This window comes from Orycteropus afer, unplaced genomic scaffold (genome assembly GCF_000298275.1).
Source record: "Orycteropus afer afer isolate SDZICR_OR568_19922 unplaced genomic scaffold, OryAfe1.0 scaffold00020, whole genome shotgun sequence".
NCBI lineage: Eukaryota > Metazoa > Chordata > Mammalia > Tubulidentata > Orycteropodidae > Orycteropus > Orycteropus afer.
The window spans coordinates 13,011,062-13,036,170 of NW_006921607.1; the positions used below are offsets into that span (position 1 = coordinate 13,011,062).

A 25,109-nucleotide genomic window follows, 5' to 3' on the forward strand; every position below is an offset into this window, starting at 1 on the left:
ATGGTGCCCGGGTACAACTGTCATCCACTTGGAAGAGGATCTATGTAGGAGATCCTTGATAGAGAGGGAGAACAATGTGGAACAAAACTCAAAATCATTTGGAGGAAAAAAAAAAGGGGGGGTGACCAGGTTTGCTGGTCTGATAGAGCCCAGTGGAATCGCTGAGACTATGGCCCCTAGCTGCCCTTCAGGTCTGGAAATGAACCCACACCTGTGGTTTCCAGCCAAACAAAAGTCAGGCATATGAGTTGAACATTTACCTGAGGTAGATACACTCCTTGGAGAAAACAATCATGGGAGAAAGAAGGGCTGCTTATACACAGGGAAACAGCTCAGGGGGCAGGAGTGTATGGAGGGATGGATACAGTGAAGAGGTAACTATGGGGAGGAAGTGGGGGGGAGCTGTTTCATGGTGGTATATTGTGGTCAATGTCATGAGACAAAGTGTATATGAACTGCTGTATGGAAAGTGAATTTGCTATGTAAATTTTCACCCAAATCACACACACAAACCTGTACATAAACCAAGAGGTATCCTTCAAGCAGAAGGGGAAACTTTGTGGTTTAAAATCAGGAAAATTGTGTCAGGGTTGTATTCTTTCACCATATGCAATCTGTGAACTCAGCTAACAATCTGAGAAGCTAGACTATGAATTTAAAAATGGTGTGATGGAGGAGGCATCTGACCTCCTCTAACTTTACAGGGGGGAGAAGGATCATTATCAGCAGCCCAAGGCTGATTCCTGAGGCAGAGATCAGATATACATCCTCTAACTTTTTCTTCTTCTTTTTTTTAACCAATTCTGACACAACTGTCCCTATCACAGCATCTCAGCTTCTCTTCTGGGATTGATAACTGGCCACAGAGAGCTAACAGACAACACTCAAAATTATGAGGTTTATTAGGGAAGTAACAGGTTACAATTTAAGATGAGAAATTACTTAGGATACAGTTCTTTGATCAGGATAGCCTCTTTTTAGCTGTGCCTGCAAGCATGGCTCTCTGGCCCTCAGCCTCATTGCAAGTTGGGCAAGTGTTACAACACTCTTAGCTATGTAAGTGCCCAGAGGCACCACACTGAACCAGTAAGCCTTGGGCCAAAGGTGCCCAGCTTTAGCTCCGTGGGTTGGCAAATCTAGTTCCATCAAGTGCCAGGAAACAATTTACTCTGCCAGCAAGTTTCCTGCCCAAAGGTGCTCAGCTTTCTTGCTTTGTGGGCCAGAAAGCCAACTGCACGTCTCCTGGTTCTGCTGCCTCTATCTCTCTGATGCCACTTAGTGCCAACTTTCTGGTGTTACAACTACTTCCTGGATCTAGGAGGAACCCAGCTTTTCTTTTCTGGTGGTAGATTCCCTCTCTGGTTTGGAATTGGTTTTCTCTTAAGCCTAATGGGATGGCAAAACTGACCAATCTCCTTATTAGGGTTCCATACACCTTATTTGCATTGTCCCACTCTCATGAGGGTGCCATGAATCTTATTTATATTACTAGCAAGCTATCCAATCCTCTTAGTGGGTAACAACGACCACATTTGCACAGTCTTATCCCGAGGGCTGGCCGTGCATTCCCTATGGCACTTGACTGCTAACCAGAAGGCTGGCGGTTCAAACCCACCACCACTCCTCGGAAGGAAGGTTGGGCAATCCACCTCCATAGTGATACCGCCTCGGAAACCCAAGGAGGGATTTCTATGAGTCATGGACGACTCGACCGCACTTAACAACAGCAACAACATCTCATCATTTGGTGGGAGTTACAAAAAGTATGGCTAGAAGGGCCACATTAAGTAACTCACTGTACTGCAAAAGAATGCATCATCAGGATTGGAGGAAGATTCATTAACAACCTGTGATAGCCAGATAACACAATCTAGCGTGCTGCAAGTGAAGGGGATTTGAAGTACTTATTGATGAAGATCAAAGACTATAGCTTTCAGTATGGATACCACATTTCATATAAAGGAAACAAATTCTCACAACCAAGACAAGAAGCAACGTAACGATAAATGGAGAAAAGACTGAAGTTATCAAGAATTTCATTTGACTCATATCTACAATGAACACCAATGAAAGCAGCAATCAAGAAATCAAATGACAGATTGCATTGGGCAAATCTACTGCAAAAAACCTCTTTGAAGCGTTAAAGAGCAAATATGTCACTCTGAAGACTAAAGGTACACCTCACCCAAGGTGCACCATGGTATGTTCAATCTCTTCCTATGTGTGCAAACCCTGGACAATGAATAATGAAGACTAAAGAATTGATGCCTTTGAATTATGGTGTTGGCAAAGAATACTGACTATACCGTGGACTGCCAGAAGAATGAGCGAGTCTGTTTTGCAAAAAGTAGAGCCAGAATGCTCCTTAGAAATGAAGATGCCAAGACTTTGTCTTACATACTTTGGCATATTGTCAGGAGGGACCAATCCCTGGAGAAGGACATCATGCTTGGTAAAGTAGATGGTCGACAAAGAGGACCCTCAATGATATGGACTGACACAGTGGCTGCAAACAATGGGTTCAAACATAGCAATGACTGTGAGGATGGGCCAGGGCCAGGCAGTGTTTGTTCTGTTGTACATGGGGTCACTATGAGTCAGAACTAACTCGACAGCACCTAACAACAATTTCCATATCACTCTTTACTTCAGCATCTTGGATGAAAATTCTATTTTCTGCTAAACTCTCCTTGCCGCTTTCTTTTTTATACACTCAAAATACTCACAAAGAACACAGAAAGCTTTTTAATTATATGCAATTTTAGAATGCAAACTATTAACAAACATAAACAAGTAAAAAGAATACTTAGCCTCTTCATGTCCTAAGTCCAGGGTTTAGGCTATCAACTCAATGTTAAAAACCAAAGCACACTACAGACATCAGAACATACAGAATGAGTGGTATTTTCCTTCAATTTCACTATCTTGTGAAGTAATGTGTATATATCCCAATTATGCAAATAAATGCTTAAAATGCTTCTACCTAAAATCAACTTCAGAGCCACACTAGAAAACTGGTCTCATGCCTTTATAAGCAGAGCCCAACTTGGTCCCCAAAATGTTTCATGGGACTTGGTCTTGAATGAGTGTAATGGTTCAAAAACTGTAAAACACCTTCAGAGGTTGAAGATTTTGGACCATGAAGATGTTCATTCGTTCTGAAGGTCATTCTGAAAAAAAAGTTTCAAGCATTTTGCATATTAATGGAAAAAGTATCTTAAGTGTCAATGGAACTTTGAGGGCAGTATAATATTCTTTTGGAAGGATAAATTTGACACTCTTAGGAAAAAAGCCAAAGTACTTTACAGTCACCTGGTCACCTTCTAAGGCAACAGAGCCTCCATATTGTCAGTCAGAGAGCACTAGCTCAGACTGCCAGGCAGTCACCATGTGCAGGACACTCTTCCCATTCCTTTCATCTTGAGTGGCTTGTGCCAGAAGAGCTGCATAAAGTCATTGATAAGATCCAGGGCAGTATGTGCTAGGTGGATTTCGTAGTTGAAGCTTAAGCAGTTTTCGAGCTGGTGACGGATCTAATTGTTGCATGCTCCTCTTCCCTGCAAAGGGACCCCAAAAATAAAATTTCAACTGAAGTCATATAACATTTATTGCAAACCTACTGTGTGGTCACATGCCAGACACTAAAGTGCACTACAATAACAAATAAGCATCCTCAAGGAGATGGCAATCAGTAGGAAAGCCAGCAACAACCACATTCTGTGTTATGAAAATTAGGGAGTGTATAGCAAATAATTTAGGACTGCAGGAGATGAGGAAAAGCTACAGAGAAGTAATGTTATTTGATTTGATTCTTGAAGAATAAAGAGGAAAAACGAATTTCTTAAGACTTGGATTTACCGAATGAACAACATGGTTCACGTGCCAGTGTCTTCTGTGGAATTTATATCTGGAAATTTCCCAACTATGAGTATCTACAACATACGAGAGAGAGAGAGAGAGAGAGACAGAGAGAAAGAGAGAGAGAGAGAGAGAGTGTGTGTGTGTGATCATCTGAAACAGTTATCTTCTAGGACCATATGCTTCAAAGGGCATTTTGTGCCTAAAGGACTGGCTATCAGATATGAAACAGCTCAGTGCTATATCTCGAGAGGCATGCTTACCAAGCTGTACTGACACCTTCTGGAGACACTGGGTACTTTCATCCATAAAGGCATGCAGCTGCTTCACTGATCCTTGCAGTTCATCCATCTGCAGACAACAGACAGCTGTAAGCTGTAAAGGGTCACTGACTTCTTTGCTATTCCTCAAACAGCCAGGCAAGCTCTTGAGCTTTTCATCTGCTGTTCTATCAAATTGGTATGCTTATGCCCAACATTCTGTTTGCTCCTCCAGATCCACACTCTGCTATTCTCAATCTCCAGATCTGTGCCCAGAGCTGTATCACCTCTAACAACAGGACCCCATGTCCTCTGGCTTCTGATTGGTTTGGTCAATAGGGAACACAAATGAAAGGGAGCCGAACAAGGTCAGAGTATTACCCAGGATTGCTCCTGAAAGGGTCATCTTGAGTTGGTTGTGTCTGCCAAATGAAGATCATGGCACCCCCAAAGCAGCAGGTGTCACAGTAACAGCTCCTCCTATTATTTGTTTGGGCCTACAGGTAGTAATAGCTCAGCTGCCTCAAACTCACATATTACTTCATGAATTCTTATAGTTTCACAATACCCATACCTTTATACATTAAAAAAAATAAATAAAACTTGTCAAGTTGACTCTGACTCATGGTGACCCCATGAGTGCAGAGTAAAACTGCTGTATGTTTTCATGGCTGTGAACTTTAGGATGCAGATCACCAGCCCTTTCTTATGAGGTACCTATGGGTGAATTCAAACCACTAACCTTTTGGTAAGTGAGAGCTTAAAATTTGTGCAACACAGGGCACAGTGTTTTTCAGAGTCTCTCTTAAATAAATTCCCCTTGAACTATCCTATTTCAAGTGCCATCTGCATCCTCCTGATACGTAGATAGATAAAATACTATTCCTACAAATGTCATTATAATTCATTCTCTCATTCAAATATTTAATTAAAATGTTACCTGGGAGATGACTTCAATAACCACCCTATATAAAATAGCAACCTCATGCCCATCACTGTACCCTTTATGTCCCTTATCCTTGCTTTAGGAGCTCTGGTAGCATAGTGGCTAAAGCACTTGACTGCTAACCAGAAGGCTGGCGGTTCAAACCCACCAGCCACTCCTCGGAAGGAAGGTTGGGCAATCCTACTTCCGTAGTGATACTGCCTCGGAAACCCAAGGAGGGGTCGCTATGAGTTGGGGTCGATTCGACGGCACATAACAACAACAACAACAACAATCCTTGCTTTATTAGCACTTACCACGATATGTTTACTTATTTTTATTATCTTTCATATTTCCCCCAGGTGGACTCAAATATACTCACCTAATTACACATATTCTCCAGGCCTTTTAAACTTCCAAGGATGACAAGGAAGCAAAACTAAATAATTCAACCAAGTAAACATGAGCCAACTTACCACTAATTCCATACAATCAAAGACCTTATTGTGGTTCTGTAATATTTTTTGGTAGTCTGGTTTTGTGTTTAGAATTTCACTCTGAGAAGATTCAAGATATGCTGTAGGTTCCACTTCAACTTCAATAATTTTTCCTTCAGTTGATGTTCTAAAAATGAAACAAATTAAAGAGCTTTTAAGGAATTTATAATCATTTTCTGAGGAAGGTAGACCAATGATTACCTTACGAAAAACCTCTTATAAGGTTCTATTAACTGGAATCGATTTCTTTCAATCTACTATAGGTATCCAAAACCAAACCAAACCCACTGCCATCTAGTCAATTCTGACTCACAGCAACTCCCACTGGGTTTCCAAGGTGATAAATCTTTATGGAAGCAGACTGCTCTACCTTTCTTCTGTGGAGCACCTGGTGTGTTTGAACTGCCAACATTCTGGTTAGCACTCAAATGCCTTAGGCACTGTGCCACCAGTGCTAGGCACTGTGCCACCAGTGCTCCTTTACTGTAGGTATAAGCTCTCTTATTAATAAATGAAATGACTTTGCACTGGTGCGGTGTAGTAAATTACTTAGTGTGGCTTTTCTACCCATAAGTCTTTGTAAACTCCAAGGTGGGATTTTCTATGAGCAACTGAGGAGCTCCTAATTGCTGAAGTTGTCCACCTGGAGTGTTTCTATTGGGAGTGGCACAAAACAATGTTCTGGGAGGTGCCCACTCTCTCTCAGGTGCTTAGAGTTCTGATGCTAAGATTGGCTAAGGTGGTCACCCTGCTGGGCTCAAAAAGAGGCCTCCTAGAGGCAGAACACTCTCTCTGACTGCTGGTTGAGGAAGACATGCTGCTGCAAGAGACACGCACCCCAGAAAGAGACACATGCTGCTGGGAAAGAGGCGCAAGAGACATGCATCGCTGAGTGAGACACTCAGGGACCAGCACTGCTGGGAAAGAGACTGTGAGAGACTGTTGGCTGAGGGACGGTGGGCTGGGAGAGAGACTGAGCATTTTTCCTGAACCTGAATTGTAGCCTGTGGTGCTTCCCTAATAAACCCCATAATCTGTGAGCTCTGTGTGGCCACTGCAGCAAATTATCGAACCCAGGAGAGAGGTGGTGGGTGCTTTGGGAGAAACAGTTGGCGAAAGGGCTGGAGGGAGGCAGCATGTCTGGCCTTGTAGGAATAGGCCTTAGGTTACTGCTGGTAATCCTGTCTTCCTCTTGTGGGAATAGAGGAGGTCAGAACATGTGGCCTCCTTGCCGTTTTAGCAACTGGATTCTAGGAAACCCTGGTCAGTTGACCAGGTCAGTTGAAATTCAGGTCAGATGACTCCACCTAACAGTAAGGTCCGTATATTTAACATACAAGGAGTATATTTGGGGTAAAATGAAGCCCAGGTTTGTTATCTTGAAGTGAGTGTCTGTAATCTTTAATCAAAAAATAAAGCTGGCTGATACCATACTCAATGATTAAAGAAAGAATAATAAGAGCTTTCCCTTTAAGAACAGGAACAAGACAAGGAAGCTCACTCTCACCACTGCTATTCAATACTGAAAGTCCTAGACAGAACAATTTGGAAGAAAAAGCAATAAAATATATCCAGATCAAGAAGGCAGAAGTATCACTATCCCATTTCACAAATGACATGATCCTATAAAAAGAAATCTCCTCCAAAGAATCCATAAGAAAGCCTCTGTTGTTGTTGTTGCTATGTGCGGTTCAGTCACCCCGACTCATAGCGACCCCTCCTTGGGTTTTCGAGGCAGTATCACTACAAAGTAGGACTGCCCAACCTTCCTTCCGAGGAGTGGCTGGTGGGTTTGAACTGCCAGCCTTCTGGTTAGCAGTCAAGTGCCTTAAGCACCAGGCTACCAGAGCTCCTAAGAAAGCCTCTAGAGGTAATAAATTCAGCAAAAGGCATAATATCAACACACAAAAACCAGCTGAATTTACCCTCAGGGAGGAATCAAAATTGGAGATCTTGGATAGAGAGGGAAAAAGTAGAATGAAATTTTTAAAAAAGACTAGGTTTATTGGTCTGATAGAGACTGGTGGAACCCCCGAGACTAAAGCTGGATGACATCATATTCGATGATTAAAGAAAGAATAAGAGCTTTCCCCTTAAGAACAGGAACAAGACAAGAAAGCCCGCTCTCACCACTACTATTCAATACTGGAAGCCCTAGCCAGAGCAATTTGGAAGAAAAATAAATAAAAGATATCCAAGTCATCCTTCGGTCCTGGAATTGAACTCACTCCCAAGTAATAGACAGACCTACAAACAACAGGGCAAAATGCTTCTTAGAACAATTAACCATATGGGAGATCAGAAGAGCAGCATGTGCACAGGGAGAAAGGGAGGGAGGCAGGAATGCACAGGCAAGAAGGCCACAGGGAGAGGGTAATTAGGGGTAAGAAGTGGGAGGAGAGCTATTACAATGTGGGGAATATAATCAGGATCGCAAACACAAGGTGCATGAACCTTTGAATGTAAAACAAATCTTTGTGACATTTCACCCAAATCACAATAAAAAATTAAAAAAAAAAAAAAAAGAAAACAGTTGGGTTTCTATACACCAGCAATGAGCAATCTGAAAAGAAATAATTCCATTCACAATGGAATCTAAAAGAATGAAAAACTAGGAATTTCTACATATATATTTGTATGTACAGTATGAATGTCCGTATATATAATAGAGCTAACATGGCAAAGTTATGATAACTTCTCAGCCCCAGCCAAAAACCCTGAGGGTATGAGTCATTGGGCCCACAGGCTTGGGACCATGGTCACCAGGAACATCAAGCTCAACTGGCATAACAAACAATTCTTAAAATTAATTAATTAGATGACTCAATCAATCAAGGTATAAATTTAACTAGGGAGGTGAAAGACTTATACACTAAAAATATAAAATACTACTGTAAGAAAATAAAGAAAATCTAAATAAATGGAAGGGCATTCTGTGTTAATGGACTGGACTTATTATTGAAATGTCAATACTATCCAAAGCAATTTATAGATTCAATGCAATCCAATCCCTGTCAAAATTCCAAGAGCTTTCTTTGCAAAAATGGAAATTCTAATTCTCAAATTTATGTGGAACTACAAGGGGTCTTGAAAAGCCAAAGCAATCTTAGAAAAGAAGATCAAAGTAGGATTCATACTTCCCAATTCGAAACATACTACACAAAGCTACAGTAATCAAAACAGTCTGGTACTGGTATAATCACAAACATACAGACCAATGGAATGGAATAGAGAGTCAAGAAAGAAACCTATACACCTATGGTCAATTGATTTTTGACAAGGGTCCATTCAACAGGGAAAGAATAAAAACAAAACTAAACCAAACTCACTACCATCGAGTTAATTCAACTCATAGCAACCCCTCCTTGGGTTTCCGAGGCTGTATCTCTACAGAAATAACTTGCCCAATTTTCCTTCCAAAGAGTGGCTGGTGGGTATGAACTGCCAGCCTTCTGGTTAGCAGTCAAATGCCTTAGGCACTAGGCCACCAGGAACAAACAGTCTCTTCAATAAATGATACTGGGAAAAATGAATTATCAACATGCACATCTCACATCATATAAAAAAAAAATTAACTCAAAATGGATCAATGACCTAAATGTAAGAATAAAACCATAAGACTTTTGAAAAGAAAAGAAAAAGGTAAAACCCAAACTAGTTCCTCCAAGCCAATTCTGACTCATGGCAGCCCCATGTGTGCTTCTACAGGGTTTTCAACAGCTGATTTTTGGGAAGTAGATTGCCAAGCCTCTCTTCCAAGGTGGCTTTAGGCAGACTCGAACCTCCCACCTATCAGGCAGCAGTCAAGCATAAATCTTAGAATAAAACGTACAGGTAATGCTTCAGAACCTAGTTTCAGCAATAGATTCTTAGACCAAAACCACAAGCAACAAGAGACAAAATAGGTAACGTGGACTCCATAAAAATGAATTAAGTTTATGTATCAAAGGTCACTATCAACAAAGTAAAGAGACAACCTATAGAATGGGAGAAACTATTTAGGAATGATTTATCTGATAAGGTTCTAATACGGAAAGTAAAAAACAACTTCTATAACTTAACAACAAAAAGACAAACGACCTAATAAAAAACTGGGCAAAGGACTTAAATAGGCATTTCACCAAAGATACACAGCTAGCCGGCAAGCATATGAAAAGACGTCATTAGAGAAATGTTAAACCAAATCGAAACCACTATAAGACAGCGCTTCATACCCACTAAGATGGCTTGTTGTTGTTAGGTGCCATCGAGTCGTCTCTGACTCACAGTGACCCTATGCACAGCAGAATGAAACACCCGCAGTCACACGCCAGCTCTGCGATCCCTGCTATACTTGAGCCCATCACTGCAGCCACTGTGTCAATTCATCTCATTGAGGGCCTTCCCCTCTTTCATCAACCATCCACCTTACCAAGCATGACATCCTTCTCCAGGGAATGATCCCTTCTGATTAACATGACCAAAGTAGGTGAAATGAAGTCTGGCCATTCTCGCTTCCAAGGAACATTCCGGCTGCACTTCCTCCAGGACAGATTTGTTAGTTCTTTTAGTAATCCATGGTACTTTCAGCATTCTTCACCAGCACCACAATTCAAAAGCATCAATTCTTCTTCAGTCTTCCTTATTCATTGTCCAGCTCGCACATGCATATGAGGCGACTGAAAATATATGGCTAGTGTCAGGCATATCTTAGTCCTCAAGGAGACATTTTTGCTCAACACTTGAAAGAGGGCCTTTGCAGCCGACTTGCCCAGTGCTATACGTTGTCTGATATCTTGACTGCTGCTTCCATAGGTGTCGACTATACAACCAAGCAATGTGAAGTTTTTGACAACTTCAATCTTTTCTTCATTTATCATGATGCTGCTTACAAGTCAAGTTGTTGTGAGGATTTTTGTTTTCTTTATACTGAGATGTAATGCATATTGCAAACTGTATTTATTCAATCCTCATCAATAAGTGCTTCAAGTCATCATCACTTTCAGCGAGTTGTGTCATCAGTGTATTGAAGGTTGTTAATGATTCTTCCTCCAACCTTGCTGCCGACATTCTTCTTCTGAATTCAGCTTGCACCTCTGAAGTTCTCTGTCAATATACTGCTGCAACTATTTTTGAATTATCTTCAGTAAGATTTTACTTGCATGCGATATTAATGATATTGTTCGATAATTTCCACATTCTGTGGAATCACCTTTCTTTGGAATGGGTACAAATATGGATCTCTTCCAGTCAGTTGGCCAGGTAGCTGTCTTCCAAATCTCTTGGCATAACCGAGTAAGTGCCTCCAATGGGGCATCCATTTGTTGAAACATCTCAATGGGTATTTCGTCAATTCCTGAAGCCTTGTTCTTATACAATTCCTTCAGCGCAGCTTCAACTTCTTTCTTCAATACCACTAGTTCTTGATCATATGCCACCTCCTGAAATGGATGAAGACTGACAAGTTCTTTTTGGTACACTGACTCTGTGTATTCCTTCCATCTTCTTTTGATGCTTCCTGAATCATTCAATATTTTGCCTACAGAAGATTGCAACTCGAGGCTTAAATTTTTTCCTCAGTTCTTTCAGCTTGAGAAATGCTAAGCGTGCTCTTCCTTTTTGGTTTTCTAACTCCAGGGCTATGCACATTTCATTATAGTAATTGGCTTTGTCTTCTAGAGCTGCTCTTTGAAATCTTCTGTTCAGCTCTTTCATCTTGTCATTTCTTCTATTTGCTTTAGCTACTCTTCATTCAAGGGCAAGTTTCAGAGTCTCTTCCGCCATCCATTTTGGTCTTTTCTTCTTTTCTCATCTTTTTAATGACCTCTTGCTTTCTACATGGATGATGTTCTTGATGTTATCCCACAATTCTTCTGGGTATTGATCATGGGTGTTCAATGCATCAAATATATTCTTTAGATGGTCTCTAAATTCAGAAGAGATATATTCATGGTCATATCTTGGCTCTTGTGGACTTGTTTTAATTGTCTTCAACTTCAAGTTGAACTTGCATATGCGCAATTGATGGTCTGTTCCACAATTTTGGCTGAAGATACTAAGCTTCTCCATCGCCTCTTGCCACAGATGTAGTCAATCTGATTTCTGTGTACTCCATCTGGCGAAGTCCACATGTATGGCCACCATGTGCGTTGTTGCAAAAAGGTATTTGCAATGAATAAGTCATTGGTCTTGCAAAATTCTATCATGCAATCTTTCAGTGTTATTTCTGTCACCAAGGCCAAATTTTCCAACTACCAGTGATTCTTCTTTGTTTCCAACTTTTGCATTCCAGTCATCAGTGATAATTAACACATCCTGATTGCACGTTCAGTCAATTTCAGACTGCAGAAGTTGATAAAACTTTAATTTCCTTATCTTTGGCTTTGGTGGGTGGTACGTAAATATGAATAATAGTAGTATTAACTGGTCTTCCTTGCAGGTGTATGGATATTAACCTATCAATAACAGCATTGTACTTCAGGACAGATCTTGAAACATCCTTTGCGATGATGAATGCCACGCCATTCCTCTTCAAATTGTCATTCCTGGCATAGTAGATCATATGGTTGTCTGATTCAAAATGGCCAAAACCAGTCCATTCCAGCTCATTAATGCCTAGGATATCAATCTTTATGCATTCCATTTCATTTCTGACAACTTCCAATTTTCCTAGATTCATACTTTGCACATTCCATGTTCTGATTATTAATGGACATTTGTACCTGTTTCTCCTCATTTTGAGTCATGTCACGCCAGCAAATGGAGGTCTCAAAAATTTTACTTTATCCATATCAGTAAGGTTGATTCTACTCTGATGATTTAGCTCTTTCCCATATTTTAAGAGCCTTTCGACCTCAGGGGATCGTCCTCCTGCACTGTATTGGACAATGTTTCCAGGCTATTCATAAAGTTGCACAGTAATGTATCAGACAGTGTTTCTTTGCTATACATAAGGTTTTCCCTGGCCAATTTTTTGAGAGAGCATGGACTCTTCCTTCTTTCTAGTCTGTAAGCTGCATTAAAACCTGTGCACCATGTGCAACCCTGCTGGCATTTGAAACACCAGTGGCACAGCCTCAAGCCTCAGAGCAAGATGCAAGCCACCACAGTACGACAAACTGACAGACAAGTTTGTCTCTCTTAACTGTTCAAAACCTCTCTGTCCTCCCCGTGCCTGGATCCTGCCACTGCTCGGCCGGTCAGTCATCACCCAGGCTTTTCTCTTCCCCACTTTCCTGCCTCTTGGGGGAGGGGCTGTGTCCCTCCCCTTACCTGGATCCCTGCCACTGCTCAGTCAACTAAGACAGCTATTACCAGAAAAAATAAAAAGTACAAGTGTTGGCAAGGATATGGAAAAATTGAAACTGTCATCCATTGTTGGTGGTTCTGTAAGTGGTGCAGCCACTATAAAAAACAGTTTGGCCATTCTTCAAAAGATTGAAAACTATGACCTAGCAATTCCACTCCTAGGTATACTGAAAGAGACTTGAAAAACTTTCTGGTTAGTAATCAAGTGCCTTAGCCACTATGCTACCAGAGCTCCATTTTACCATTACCCCTTTTAAATCTTTTCTCTCCCATAAAGGCCCTGTCAGAGGTCTCCCCCACACCTGTAGTTCCAAGGCCACGTGCTCACTTATGTCCCTTGACTATTGTTCTTGGTCCCAGGTTGCCAGGTACAGGGCTGAGATGTGCCTATCTATGCCAGGACATAGAGCAGCAGCCAAGGATGCAACTCTTTCCTTCCTTCCCCTTTACAGTCAGAGTGATAATATACATTTTACAAAGGCTTGATGAGTTGACTAGCCTGTAAGAATGGATTCACCATTCAATTTGTTCTGCTGTTGTTATTAGGTGCTGTCAAGTTGGTGCCAAATCCTGGTGACCCCATATACAATAAAACGAAACACTGTCCAGTCCTACCCCATTCTCACAATCGTTTGAGTCCATTGTTACAGCCACTGTGTCAATCCATCTTTTTGAGAATCTCTCTCTTTTTCACTGATCCTTTACCAAGGATGATGTGCTTCTCCAGAGACTGGTCCCTCCTGATGTCCAAAGTACATAAGATGAAATCTTGCCATCCTTGCTCTAAGAAGCATTCTGGCTGTACTTCTCCCAAGACAGATTTGTTCTGGCAATCGACATTATATTTAATATTTTTTCCTAACACCATAATTCAAAGGCATCAATTCTTTTTCAGTCTTCCTCATTCACTGTCCAGCTTTCATATGAAGAGACTGAAAATACCATGGCTTGGGTCCGGTGCACCTAAATCCTCAAGGTTATTTATTTGCTGCTTAAGTCTCTAAAGAGGTCTTTTGCAGAGATTTGCCCAAATTTGTACTAATAGAACTGAAATCAATTCAAATAAAACTCTATAAGTTAAAGAGATAGCTTCCTGTTTCCAATTCAGAGATCTAACCTGGACAGTATCTCTTCAGCCTCCTTCTGGTAATGCAGCAAGAGCTGATCCCAAGTGTGACATTCTGAAGAAAATCTGCAGAATAAGAAAAAAGTTCACATTTGATCATCTTATTCTGAATCACTCAGGGCACCAATAAGTACAATAGGTATATACTCTGGTTCTAAGATGTGACTAAAAAAGTCATTAAAGGATTGGTAAGCTTTACTGATTCAGAGGTTATCAAAGTAATTTAATCAAAGCACACACTGAGTTCTTAAAATCAAATTAACATTCTTATTCCCTAGACTCCATTCTGTGAAACTGGCCATCGGTACAGCCTATTAAATACCAATATGGAGACTTACAACTTTTAGTACTAATATAAACAACACTCTGAAAACGTTTACTATTCATTTTCCCCAGGTTTAAGTATTTTCCCTAGGTGAAGAACGAATTTAGATTTTCCAGGAAAGGTTCTCTCATTTCCACTTACTTGGCTATATATTCCTTCATCTCAGCCACTGATGCATCCAGAGACAAATCTAATTCTTTTCTGGAATACAAACAGGATTAAGATATTAACACAAATTTTTCCAAAAGCCACTTATTATTATTTTTTTTTTTGCCATCCAACTTATTTTATTTTTTTTTATTTTTTTAGGATTTGGGTGAAGATTTACAGAGTAAATTCACTTTTCATACAGCAGTTCACATATACTTTGTCTCATGTCATTGACCAAAATTTACAATGCAAGCAGCCCCCTCCCACTTCCTCCCCATAGTTACCTCCTCCCAGTGTCCATCCCTTCATACTCTTCTGCACCCTGAGCTATCTCCCTGTGCATAAGCAGCCCTTCCTTCTCCCATGATTGTTCTCTCCAGGGCGTGTGTCTACTTGAGGTAAATGTTTAACTCACATGCCTGTACTTTGTTTGGCTGGAAACCACAGGTGTGGGTTCAATTCCAGACCTGAAGGGCAGCTAGGGGCCATAGTCTCAGTGGTTACACCAGGCTCCATTGGACCAGCAAACCTGGTCCCCACCTTCTTTTTTTTTTTTTTGCCTCCAAATGATTTTGAGTTTTGTACCACATTGTTCTCCCTCTTTATGCAGGATCTCCTACATCCCTTCCAAGTGGATGGCAGTGGTAGCTGGGCACCATCTAGTTCTTCTGGTCTCATAGTTGTATAGGTTGCAGATCGGATGGTGTACCAGTCGCTAGGACTGATTGTTTCCATTAATTTTGGTTTTCTTCTTTCTTCTTGATGAGGAGAGACCCATTGTTGCATCTAGATGGCAGCTTCCTAGCTTTTAAGGTCCCAGTTGCTACTCGCCAAAGTAGTAGGTGGAACAATGTTCTGTACAGTATGTTATGCCAATTGAGCTTGATGTCCCCTGCGACTATGGTCCCAAGCCCACAGGATCAACTACTCGGTCCCTCTGGGTAGCTGAAAGCCACTTATTTTTAATAGTATGATACCTTACATAATCTTAATGGCAGTAGAAAATAGTCAGAATTTATCTTTCAACTAATATTTATTCTTGGACTCCATCTCACTTTTGCACTAGGTAATAGCTTTCAAAATGGTCACTTTATCTTCTACTTCTCTCATCAATACCAATTCACACCATGGCCAGATTAACCTTTCTTAAAATATACCTTATTTTCTTTGCTTAAAAACTCTGTGACCTTATACTATACCTACGAGAACTGTGCAAACCCTTAACCTGGTACTGAAAGCTGTCTGTGTTCTGGCTCCATCCATCTTACCAACTTTGATACCTCTCATTATCTGCTATCTATTCTGCCCTATCATTCCTCTCAGCCTAACCTTCAAGTACCTGGGGTTTTCAACTTCTACATTTTTCTTCACATAATTTTTTGTCTCTTCCTCACCCATTAATCAAAACCTGCACATCTTTGAAGGCCCAACAATTCTTTTTTATAGGATTATGTCTTCCCACTAAAACTAAAGCTATTGGAGGACACAGATTATGTTTCATTTACACCAATGACTCACCTCAGTTGGATAATTAATTCTAATGGAAAAGGAGCAGCCACTGAAGATGCCAAAATATGGCAGATGTATTTGGAACCCTACTAGCAAAGATAAAGTATTTGTGCTACTTTTAATTCATGCTTTTCCACTGAGGTCTGTGACATACACAGCCTACCAAACTACAATTGAGATGCAGTCAGTGACCTAAACACAGAACATTAAATTGATGCTATGTTAAGCTAAAATATTTTTCATTTCCTGAATAGCAATGTAAATCTAAGAACCTGTGGAAAAGTAGCCCTTTGTGAAGTGAAAGCTTCAAGTTTATGATATAAGCTCATGATGTGGTGCAGGGAAGGAAGAGGAGTTTGGGGATGTTAGCCTTGCCCCTGTTGACGAACTACCAGCTGGGGGGTATGATTTTAAAATTGCTACTAATATTCTTGCTTGCCAACAGTCAAAGAACATGAGTTTATCTCTAACTTGTATGGCTAGCAACGATCTGAACAATGCTTTTCTCCTTGTCTTTCCATGGCTAATTCCTTCTCACCATTCAGGCCTTACAGGTCTCAGTCCGATGTTCAAATTATTAGAGGTCTTTCATGAACACTAGCTGAAGTTTCCCACCCCTTCAAGTCACTATCATATTTACTAATATCTTAGATTATCCCTAATTGAAATCATTATTGTCTACATCTTATTGTTTGACCGTCTGTGGTAGCTGTTTGTGTGTCACCTTGGCTGGGTCTGGTTGAGTGGCTGGGCGGTTGGATGTAGTATTCCTCATGATGAGACTAGTAATCAACTCCACAGTGGAATCTACTGTAAGAAGCTGAGTAGCTGCCCTAGGGATATGGTCTGCTTCCTGGAGAAGCCTTGGGGAACAGTCTCTAGCTTATGGGACACTTGAACCCTGCGTGTAGCCTTGTCGTTGCTCAGCAGCCTGCCATGCTCTGCCAACCTTGGGACTTTCAGTGGACTTGAATGAATGGTCTGCTGTGTGGTTTGGTAACACCAGGACAGTGCCTTTTTACCTGTCAACCTTGGGCTTGTCAGCTCAGCAGTCAGCAGCTGTCTGAGTGAAGAAAAGCCTCTAGCTTCAGAGGGCTGGGAGCAAGAGGCAGACCTGAAGCCCAAGGCTAAGGGGCTCTCACCCAGTCCCTAAAGCCTGGCACTTTGAACTCGGACTTAAAGCCTCCAAACTCTAAGACAATAAGCTCCTGCTTGTTAAAGCCATACCATTTGTGGTATATTTCTGTCAGAGGTATACTCCTACTTGACTTATTTATCACTGTGTCACCAGTATCTAGAAGAGGCTGGTATACAGAAAATGCTGGGAAAATGTTGGTTGAGTGAATGAACCACCATCTAATCATAATGAAAAGTCTTAATTATAATTTACAACAGAGAGGGAATTGCTCTTACCCTTTTGGCTTTTCAAAGCATTTTTGTAGAATTCCATCATTTTCCAGTTTGTCTGTAAAATGTTTCAATTCTTCAGAAATAGAAGACACTAGATAGAGTAAAATTATTTGTTATAAAATAAAGAGAAGATAAATTTTCACAGTGAGCTGGTGACACTTAAGATGGTTTCATTCTGGCCCTCACCACTCGAGAAAGTGGTATGAATATGCAGAAAGGTTTTATCTTCTTTCTTTGGTAGGTTGGATAAACTGGAAGACCACTCTTTATGGCATTTATGATGGTGTTTTTATATTTGACTGGTAAGAAAGCTGTTAAAAAAGAATATCTGAATCTGACATTTCATTTGAGCAATTTGAACCTATGGCACTGGAAGGAGAATGTATTCATAAAAGCCAGGCAATGGGTGAGAATATAATAATAAATGTGGGAGGTAGAGCCATGGGCGTAAGATGAAAACAAGTCTCTGCTTAGACTTGAATAGCCCACCATTACTTTACCATCATATGAAGAATGCGGAGAAGAGGATATGCTAACTAGCTTTTAAGATAACTGTGATTCAGCCTTCACAACACTGAGACCAGAAGAACTAGACAGTGCCCCAGCTACCAGTGCCAACCACTCGGAAAGGGATCAAAACTGGAGATCCTGGATAGAATGGGAGGGAAAATGTGGAACAAAATTCAAAAACACAAAAATGACCAGAATTACTGGCTGGATAGAGACTGGTGGAACCCCAGAGACTGTGGCCCCAGGTTACCCTTTGGGCCTAGAAATGGACTCACTTCCATGGACTGGCTTTCAGCCCAACAGTAGAAAGACCTACATGTAGAACACCTACCCCAGGGAGATGCACCCACCTACTCTAGGGAGGTGCATCCCTTAGATCAATCAGCCATGAGATACCAGAGGGGCAGCATTCACATAGAGGGACAGACACTCCCGGACAGACAGGAAGACATACTTAAGAAGGGCACAGGGAGGGGGTAGTCACAGGGAGGGAAGGGGAGGAGAGTTTTTTATGGTTAGGGATGGTAATCGGGTTGTGAAACAAATGTACATTAACTGTTGAATGTAAAACAAATTCGCTGTGTAAATTTGCACCCAAAGCACAATTTAAAAATAAATAAATAAATAAATATAATTCTGGTATAATCTGTACTAATTAAGATGATGGTGCAATTCTGAGAGAAACAATTTTAACCAGCAAATAAGTCTGAATTCAGGTATTTTCTGGGTTTTTTAACTGGGTGATAGAGTATTTCTGACTCTGGATTATCATGTAGTTGCACTGTTAGTGGAATAATTACCAGCAAGCAAGGTGAAAACTGATTTCTAGAAAAGACTATTTGCAACTTATCTCACAAACACTAAATTTCTTTAATATATAAAGAATTCCTACAAATAAATAGGATAGAGACCAACATGCCCCCTTAAAAAAATGAACAAAGGATATGAATAGACATTACACAGAAAATAAAGTACAAATGGCCCTACAAATATTTTCAAAGGGTTATCCTTTTTAAAAGAAAAAGAAACACAAGTTAAAAGTACAAAATATGTTATCACATAATGAATGGTTAAAAAATAGTTAAAGTTGATAAAATTATGTTGGTGAGTGTGAGAAAACAGGGTCTTGTATATATTACTGGTGAGAGAATAAATTGATATAACCTCTGTGAAAGCCAATTTGGTAATTCCTATCATTTCATTTGACCTAGTAACTCTAATTTTAAGAATTTATCTTATTTTTACTTGCACATGTGCCAAAACGTTTGTGCAAAAAGGTATTAATTACACTATCTATTATAATAGTAAAGGACTGGAAACAATCTTAAAAGCCCATTAACTACTAATCAAGTCAGATATGGCACATTTATATAATGAAACAGTACATGGCTTCTAAAGTGTCAAAGGGAGCTCCATGTATATGTTATAGAACAATGTCCAAGAAAAATTAGATTAAAAAAAGGACAAATATGTGTAAATGTTTGGAAATGCAATACATCTCTCTACAGGAACACAACAGAAACTGGTGACTGACTGCCTTTCGGGAAAAGGGCCTAGACTGGGGATCGGGGAGGGGAAGGAGGCTTTTCACCTTTGTTCCTCTGAAATTAAACCGTAAGCATATATTCTTATTTCTGAGGATGAAAAACGTATGATTAGGGACCCTGCTTTGGCTAAGTTTATAGGAGAGTGCAGCACAGGGTCAAATCACAATCATCTATGCATTCTAGCAACTTACCTTTGTCTCTAAAAGTCTTAAGACAAAAACCCTCAGTGTCCCTCAGGAAAGGTTCCAGTTTCTGAACAGAGAACTAAAGAAAGAAAAGCATTTTCAGTGTAATAACCAAGATTTTCCAGGCCTATCCTGAGTTTATGTAATTTGTTTAATAAATGTAAAACTGAACATGATTTAATTTTTATGTATAAGACTTTTCATATAAGCTGTCCCCAGATTACAAATGAGTTCTGTTCCCATGTCTGTCTTTAAGTTGAATTTATGCCTAAATCATACAGTTTATATCTAATGTTAGTCAAATGTTTGTCTTAGGAACAAATCTGGAAATCTTGGATAGAGTGAGGGGGAAAACATGGAACAAAATCCAAAAACTCAATAATGACCAGAATTATCGGTCAAATGAAATCTAGTGAGACTCCCAATACTACGGCCCTGGAAAACATTCTGCGCCTGGAATAAAACTCACCCCAGGGGCGGGCTCTCAGCCTAATAGTTAACAAGATGTACACACAGACCACTCAACCCAGGATGATACACCCACATACTCTACAGTAATACATCCCTTAGAGCAATAAACTATGGGACACCAGAGGACCAACATCCAAACTGAGGAAATGCAGGACAAAAGGAGCGCATAAATATGAGGAGCACAGGGGGAGGGTTACAAAGTAGGGAGGGGAGGAGACTGGGTTAGGGTTGGACATGGCAAATGGGGAATGAAACTAAACATACGCATTTTGTTGAATGTAAAACAAGCTCTTAAAATTAAAAATTAAAACAAAGTTTGTCTTAGTACATAGTGTACCTTTCCATACATAAAATACATTAAAGAAACACTTCCAGATACACTAACACCTTTAACATAATAATACAGTAATAATGTTTCCACACATAAAGGAAAGTAGTGCTCTTTTGTTATAAACTATGTACCTTGAATGTTTAACACACTAGGTTTTAGTGGAGGGGGACTGGTTCGTAACTATGGGTTGTACTTAAGTTGGACATGTGTAACTCAAGGAAGGTCTGTAAACAAATAAATCAATGAGAAAAAACTCTTTGCTGGTCAAACCATAAATTCAGATCTTTTGTTCAGGGAGAAAACAAATCATTTAATTCACAGAAATGAAGTGCTATGAGGTTAACAGTCACTTTACCTCAAGCAGGTTGGTCTCTGTCCCCAGCCTCTGTGAACAATCCTTAGAGTAGTTGGGCTACACTGGCCACGTCTGAGGGTTTGTATTAATGAGTGGGAGTCAGTGTGGAAGCCGCTTAGTAACCAATAATGAGCATGAGCTGGTGATAAAAGCCTGAAACACTGAGGCTCTAGGAAGTTTCCCATCGTAGAGCTCCTGGAAGGAAAGCTTCCTGGGGAAAGGATGTGCCCTCTGCTTCGGGAACCTTTCCAACCTTTGCCTGAGTTACTCCTGAGTTGTATCCTATTATCCTTAACATATTTCGAGTGACTCCTGAGTTGTATCTTTTACTCTAATAAACCACATAACCATGTAGATAGTCTGTGAGTTCCATGTCACATTGCAGCAAATTAACGAACTCAGAATAGAAAGAGAAAGAATGTCACGAGGAAATGAACGGCTGGTGTCAGAGACCATGAAGAAGTTGGAAATCAGAGATATGCTTGATCTTTACCTCATATAAAACAGCTCTGTGCTGATTCTTATTCACTAAATTATTAATTTATGTGCTTATCTACCCTGATACAAGCATTAGCTAGCCAAATAACTTCTTTATAAAATTATATAACATGGGTCATATATTGTCTTAATATACTGTAAGGCCTGAAATGTCTAAAATAATTTAGATGTTTAACTCTGCTCATTTTAAATTTCCATCATTTGCTGCCAATGGGCAAAGGATACTCTAGTGGGGAAATCTGTTAGCTGCTCAGTTAATAGCAGAAGCAGCAACCACAGCTGCCGCACCAGTGGGATCCGTAGAGAATCCAGTCCAGAGAGGAATCAGTTGCTGGGATTAAATTTGACTTTTAAACTAATACCAATTAGGGAGAAACATCTTTTAATCTTAACGAATGCACCACATGGTATCAATTTCTGTTTAGCTCTTTAACAGTGAGTTTAAAAAATGAAAATAGCTTTCCCCAGTACCAAGCACCTCACCTGGAAACTGGAAAGCAGGAGAGCGCCAAGCCGTTTACTCTCTGTCAAGTTGACACTGATGGATCTGCTGAGCGCTAACATAAAATATCACATTAAAGAGCTGGATACAGTTAGCAAAGTAACAAAACTAGAAAACTTCCTCCTTGTTGGTGCAGTCAAACTTAAGGCAAGAATGCCCAAGAATCCCTCTCTGGTTAAAGAGAAAATTCTTATATTTTAGTCACATCTAATTTTTCTAAGATCACCAAGGAATGAAGTTTACCCACATCTATGCATCCACACTTCGAAAAATGTTACAAAAATCTTTCTAGGTATTACATTAAAATCTTGTCTTGTTAACCAAAGTAAATAAAAAAAAATAGTTTAACTTTTTTCTGATGGAGCTCTGGTGGCGTAGTGCCTAAGGCACTTGACTGCTAACCAGAAAGCTGGCAGTTCAAACCCTGCAGCCACTCCTGGGAAAGGCTGGGCAATCTACTTCCACAGTGATACTGCCTTGGAAACCCAAGGAGGGGGTCACTATGAGTCAGATCCAACGTGATGGCAGTGAGTTTGATTTGGTTCTTATTAGAAGAAAGGATATGGGAATATTTGAGCATTTTATATTGGCATATATGTGCTTTAGATATACATCATCTTAAGAGTCCTTTAATAAATCCTACAAGGTAAGTATTATTAGCTCTGCTTAACAGATGAAAAAACTGAAGCTTAGGGGACAGAGGACAATATCTGCGGCCAGGGATTACTGGAGCCAGAATACAAACCCAAGTCTGTCACCAAAACCTGTGCTTTTTCCACTAAGATCATGCTGCTTCTCTGTAATAACCAAATAATATCAACAGGAAGCATTTATTGAATGTTTGCTGTATAAAAGGCATTTTATTAAATGCTTTATATATACCTCATTAAACCCTGAAGCAAGTTAGTACTCTTACCAGTTCCATTTTACAGATGATGAAACGGAGACACAACGGCCAGATAATAGGTAAATAGGTTACCTTTCCTATGTCACATAGTGAGTCAACAGACTGAGTTGGATGGTCTCCACATACATTTTACACAATTATGCCACTGAATCCTCAAACAACTCCAGGGGGTATGTGTTATATTTTTAAAATAATCTCCATTTAGCTAACTCCAGTTATTATACAGCAAAGAAAGTTTGCTTTGAGAATTATGACAGATACACATCTTTGTGCCCTGCAGCCTAAGCTGGCTCTGTCTTTACAGTTCTTATCTCCTCTCTTAATTCTCATCACAATGAGTCAAGAAAAGCAGGATACCTTGTCTATAACTAAGGAAATCTAGAAGGTAGTCAGGAATAAGCAGGAGTTAATCAGACTTAGTACATCAATGATTTTCTACTATTCAGAATTTTAAGTCCACATGCTCTAAAATAGAGATGAAGGTAGGGGTAATTTCAGGGAACCGCTGATGTCTTCTTGGCATGCCTATGGAATAAACTGCATGGACAGTGTGGCAGCCATTTTCTGATATGTTAAGTACCTGCTTTTTCCCTGATTTACTTCCAGTCATCTGGTCACCTAGAAGTGAGTTGACATCTTAAAAATAATTACAACAGCTAACATTTGAGGTTTTCCTCTCTGCCAAGCACTGTTATAAACCAACTCATTTAATCCTCACACAACCTTGTGTGACAGATTCCAGTACCATCCATAGTTTATTGATGAGGACCATAAGGCAAAAGAGACAGGTAACCTGCTCAAGATCATATAGCCAGCAAGTTCTTCTTTAAATGTGCTACATTTGGATTATATCCTGTCGTCTGACACTGAGATACAGGTAATATAGTAAGTTCACACAAAATCATACAAATTACATTCATATACAGCACCCCCAACTTTTCACTCTAGATATTTCTATGTATGTCTTCCTTCTGAGATATTTTCAGTTGTAAAGCCTAAAATGAAATATCAACCTACCCATCTTCTGTTCTACTATAGGATATGAGGCAGGGAGCCACAGGAAGGAACCTTTAATGCCTCTCATTCTAGCAGAGGGTACTGTACAATGTTCATTCACAAAATAGATTACAATGGGCAGCTAATATGATTTAAACAGGAATAATACTAAACACTTACTAGGTATTTTACATTGTTGTTGTTGTTGTTATGTGCCGTTGAGTCGGCCCCGACTCATAGCAACCCCTCCTTGGGTTTCCGACGCAGTATCACTACAGAAGTAGGATTGCCCAACCTTCCTTCTGAGGAGTGGCTGGTGGGTTTGAACCGCCAGCCTTCTGGTTAGCAGTCAAGTGCCTTAGGCACTATGCTACCAGAGCTCCAAATTGTTTATAATCTTAGAATATTCCCATACAGTGGGCAGGATGGTCTTTTTTACAGATGAGGAAACTGAGACTCAAAGAGTTTATGAAGTAATCTGCTCAAAGTCACATAGTTAATAAGTAGCAAAGTCAAGTCTATTCTCCTATGCTCTTTTAGCCATACCTCACTGCCTCTCATCTGAGCTGGAACTTCATTGTCTTATGTAGATAGCACCCCACCTGTGATGCCCTGGTGAAAGGGAGGCAGTGACTTCCGCCGGTTCGTTCCTTTCATACTTGCTCGTCGCCAAGACTGCCTCCTGCCTTGATGATGGGCAGACTGTTCTTGGGGGAACAAATGAAGGGACCTGGACTGAAGTCCTTCCTGGTGGCTGAGATCACAATTTCTCCCTTTTGTTGGGCTACAGTCAAGGTGATTTCTTTCCTTTGAAATGCTCTGAGTCATCTCCAGGGAGACAGATGATTTAGTACATACTTCCACAAGGTTGGGACTTGATTTCAATTGATGATCATGAGTCTTAGACATCACTGGTTCCTCTTCCGGCACTTGTTATAAAAAAGTTAAAATACAAAATCAAATCCATCACAACAAAGTATCTGTGCAAAAGGTGGAAAAAGAAAATGCATGCCCCACAGCATGGAAACACCAAGGAAGCACCTCTGCAAACATGTGAACATGTGATGTGATTCCATATCCATCAAGAGTCAGAAAGCCTGAACCCAAGAGGCAAAAGATACTGAATTTCACTGTAAAACTCACCTTCAATAGTCTCTGATCTAGTCACTGAAGTCATTCTGGGAGGAGAACCCTGAAAATAGGAAAATAAGGTAATCTTTTCTCTACATTTCAGCCCCAGTCTCACTGGGACCTTGATACTTCAGAATAAGGCCTTGTCCTCTGCAGTCTCTCTGAAATGCCCACCTTGCCAATTATCTCGAGGCCCCATGAAATTCTACCTGCCTGACAAGGTCTAGAACAATCCCATCTCACCTCCTCCACAGAGACTATCACCAACAGTCATCACCTAATCTGAACTTCTACAGAACTGATTTCTAATAATATTCATACATCCCTTA

General features: G+C 40.3%; 1 protein-coding gene across 1 annotated transcript; it reads right to left on the minus strand.

Moving 5' to 3' along the window:
• Window positions 1-3,453: 3,453 nt before the first annotated feature.
• DSN1 (DSN1 component of MIS12 kinetochore complex) lies at window positions 3,454-24,826 on the minus strand. Its single transcript, XM_007934739.2, has 9 exons — window positions 24,793-24,826; window positions 21,728-21,801; window positions 19,596-19,668; window positions 17,351-17,438; window positions 14,420-14,479; window positions 13,945-14,019; window positions 5,520-5,667; window positions 4,122-4,209; window positions 3,454-3,557 (listed from the first exon to the last, which is right to left on the minus strand). The coding sequence occupies exons 1-9, from the start codon at window positions 24,824-24,826 to the stop codon at window positions 3,454-3,456; spliced, it is 744 nt and encodes a 247-aa protein (XP_007932930.1).
• Window positions 24,827-25,109: the final 283 nt, after the last annotated feature.

Coding starts and splice junctions, on each gene's coding strand:
- DSN1 (XM_007934739.2), bottom strand. CDS start 24,826: ATGACTTCAGTGACTAGATCAGAGACTATTGAAG. Junction 21,802..24,792: donor TAGATCAGAGACTATTGAAG/GTGAGTTTTACA, acceptor ATTTTATGTTAG/CGCTCAGCAGATCCATCAGT. Junction 14,480..17,350: donor TGCTTTGAAAAGCCAAAAGG/GTAAGAGCAATT, acceptor TTTGTATTCCAG/AAAAGAATTAGATTTGTCTC.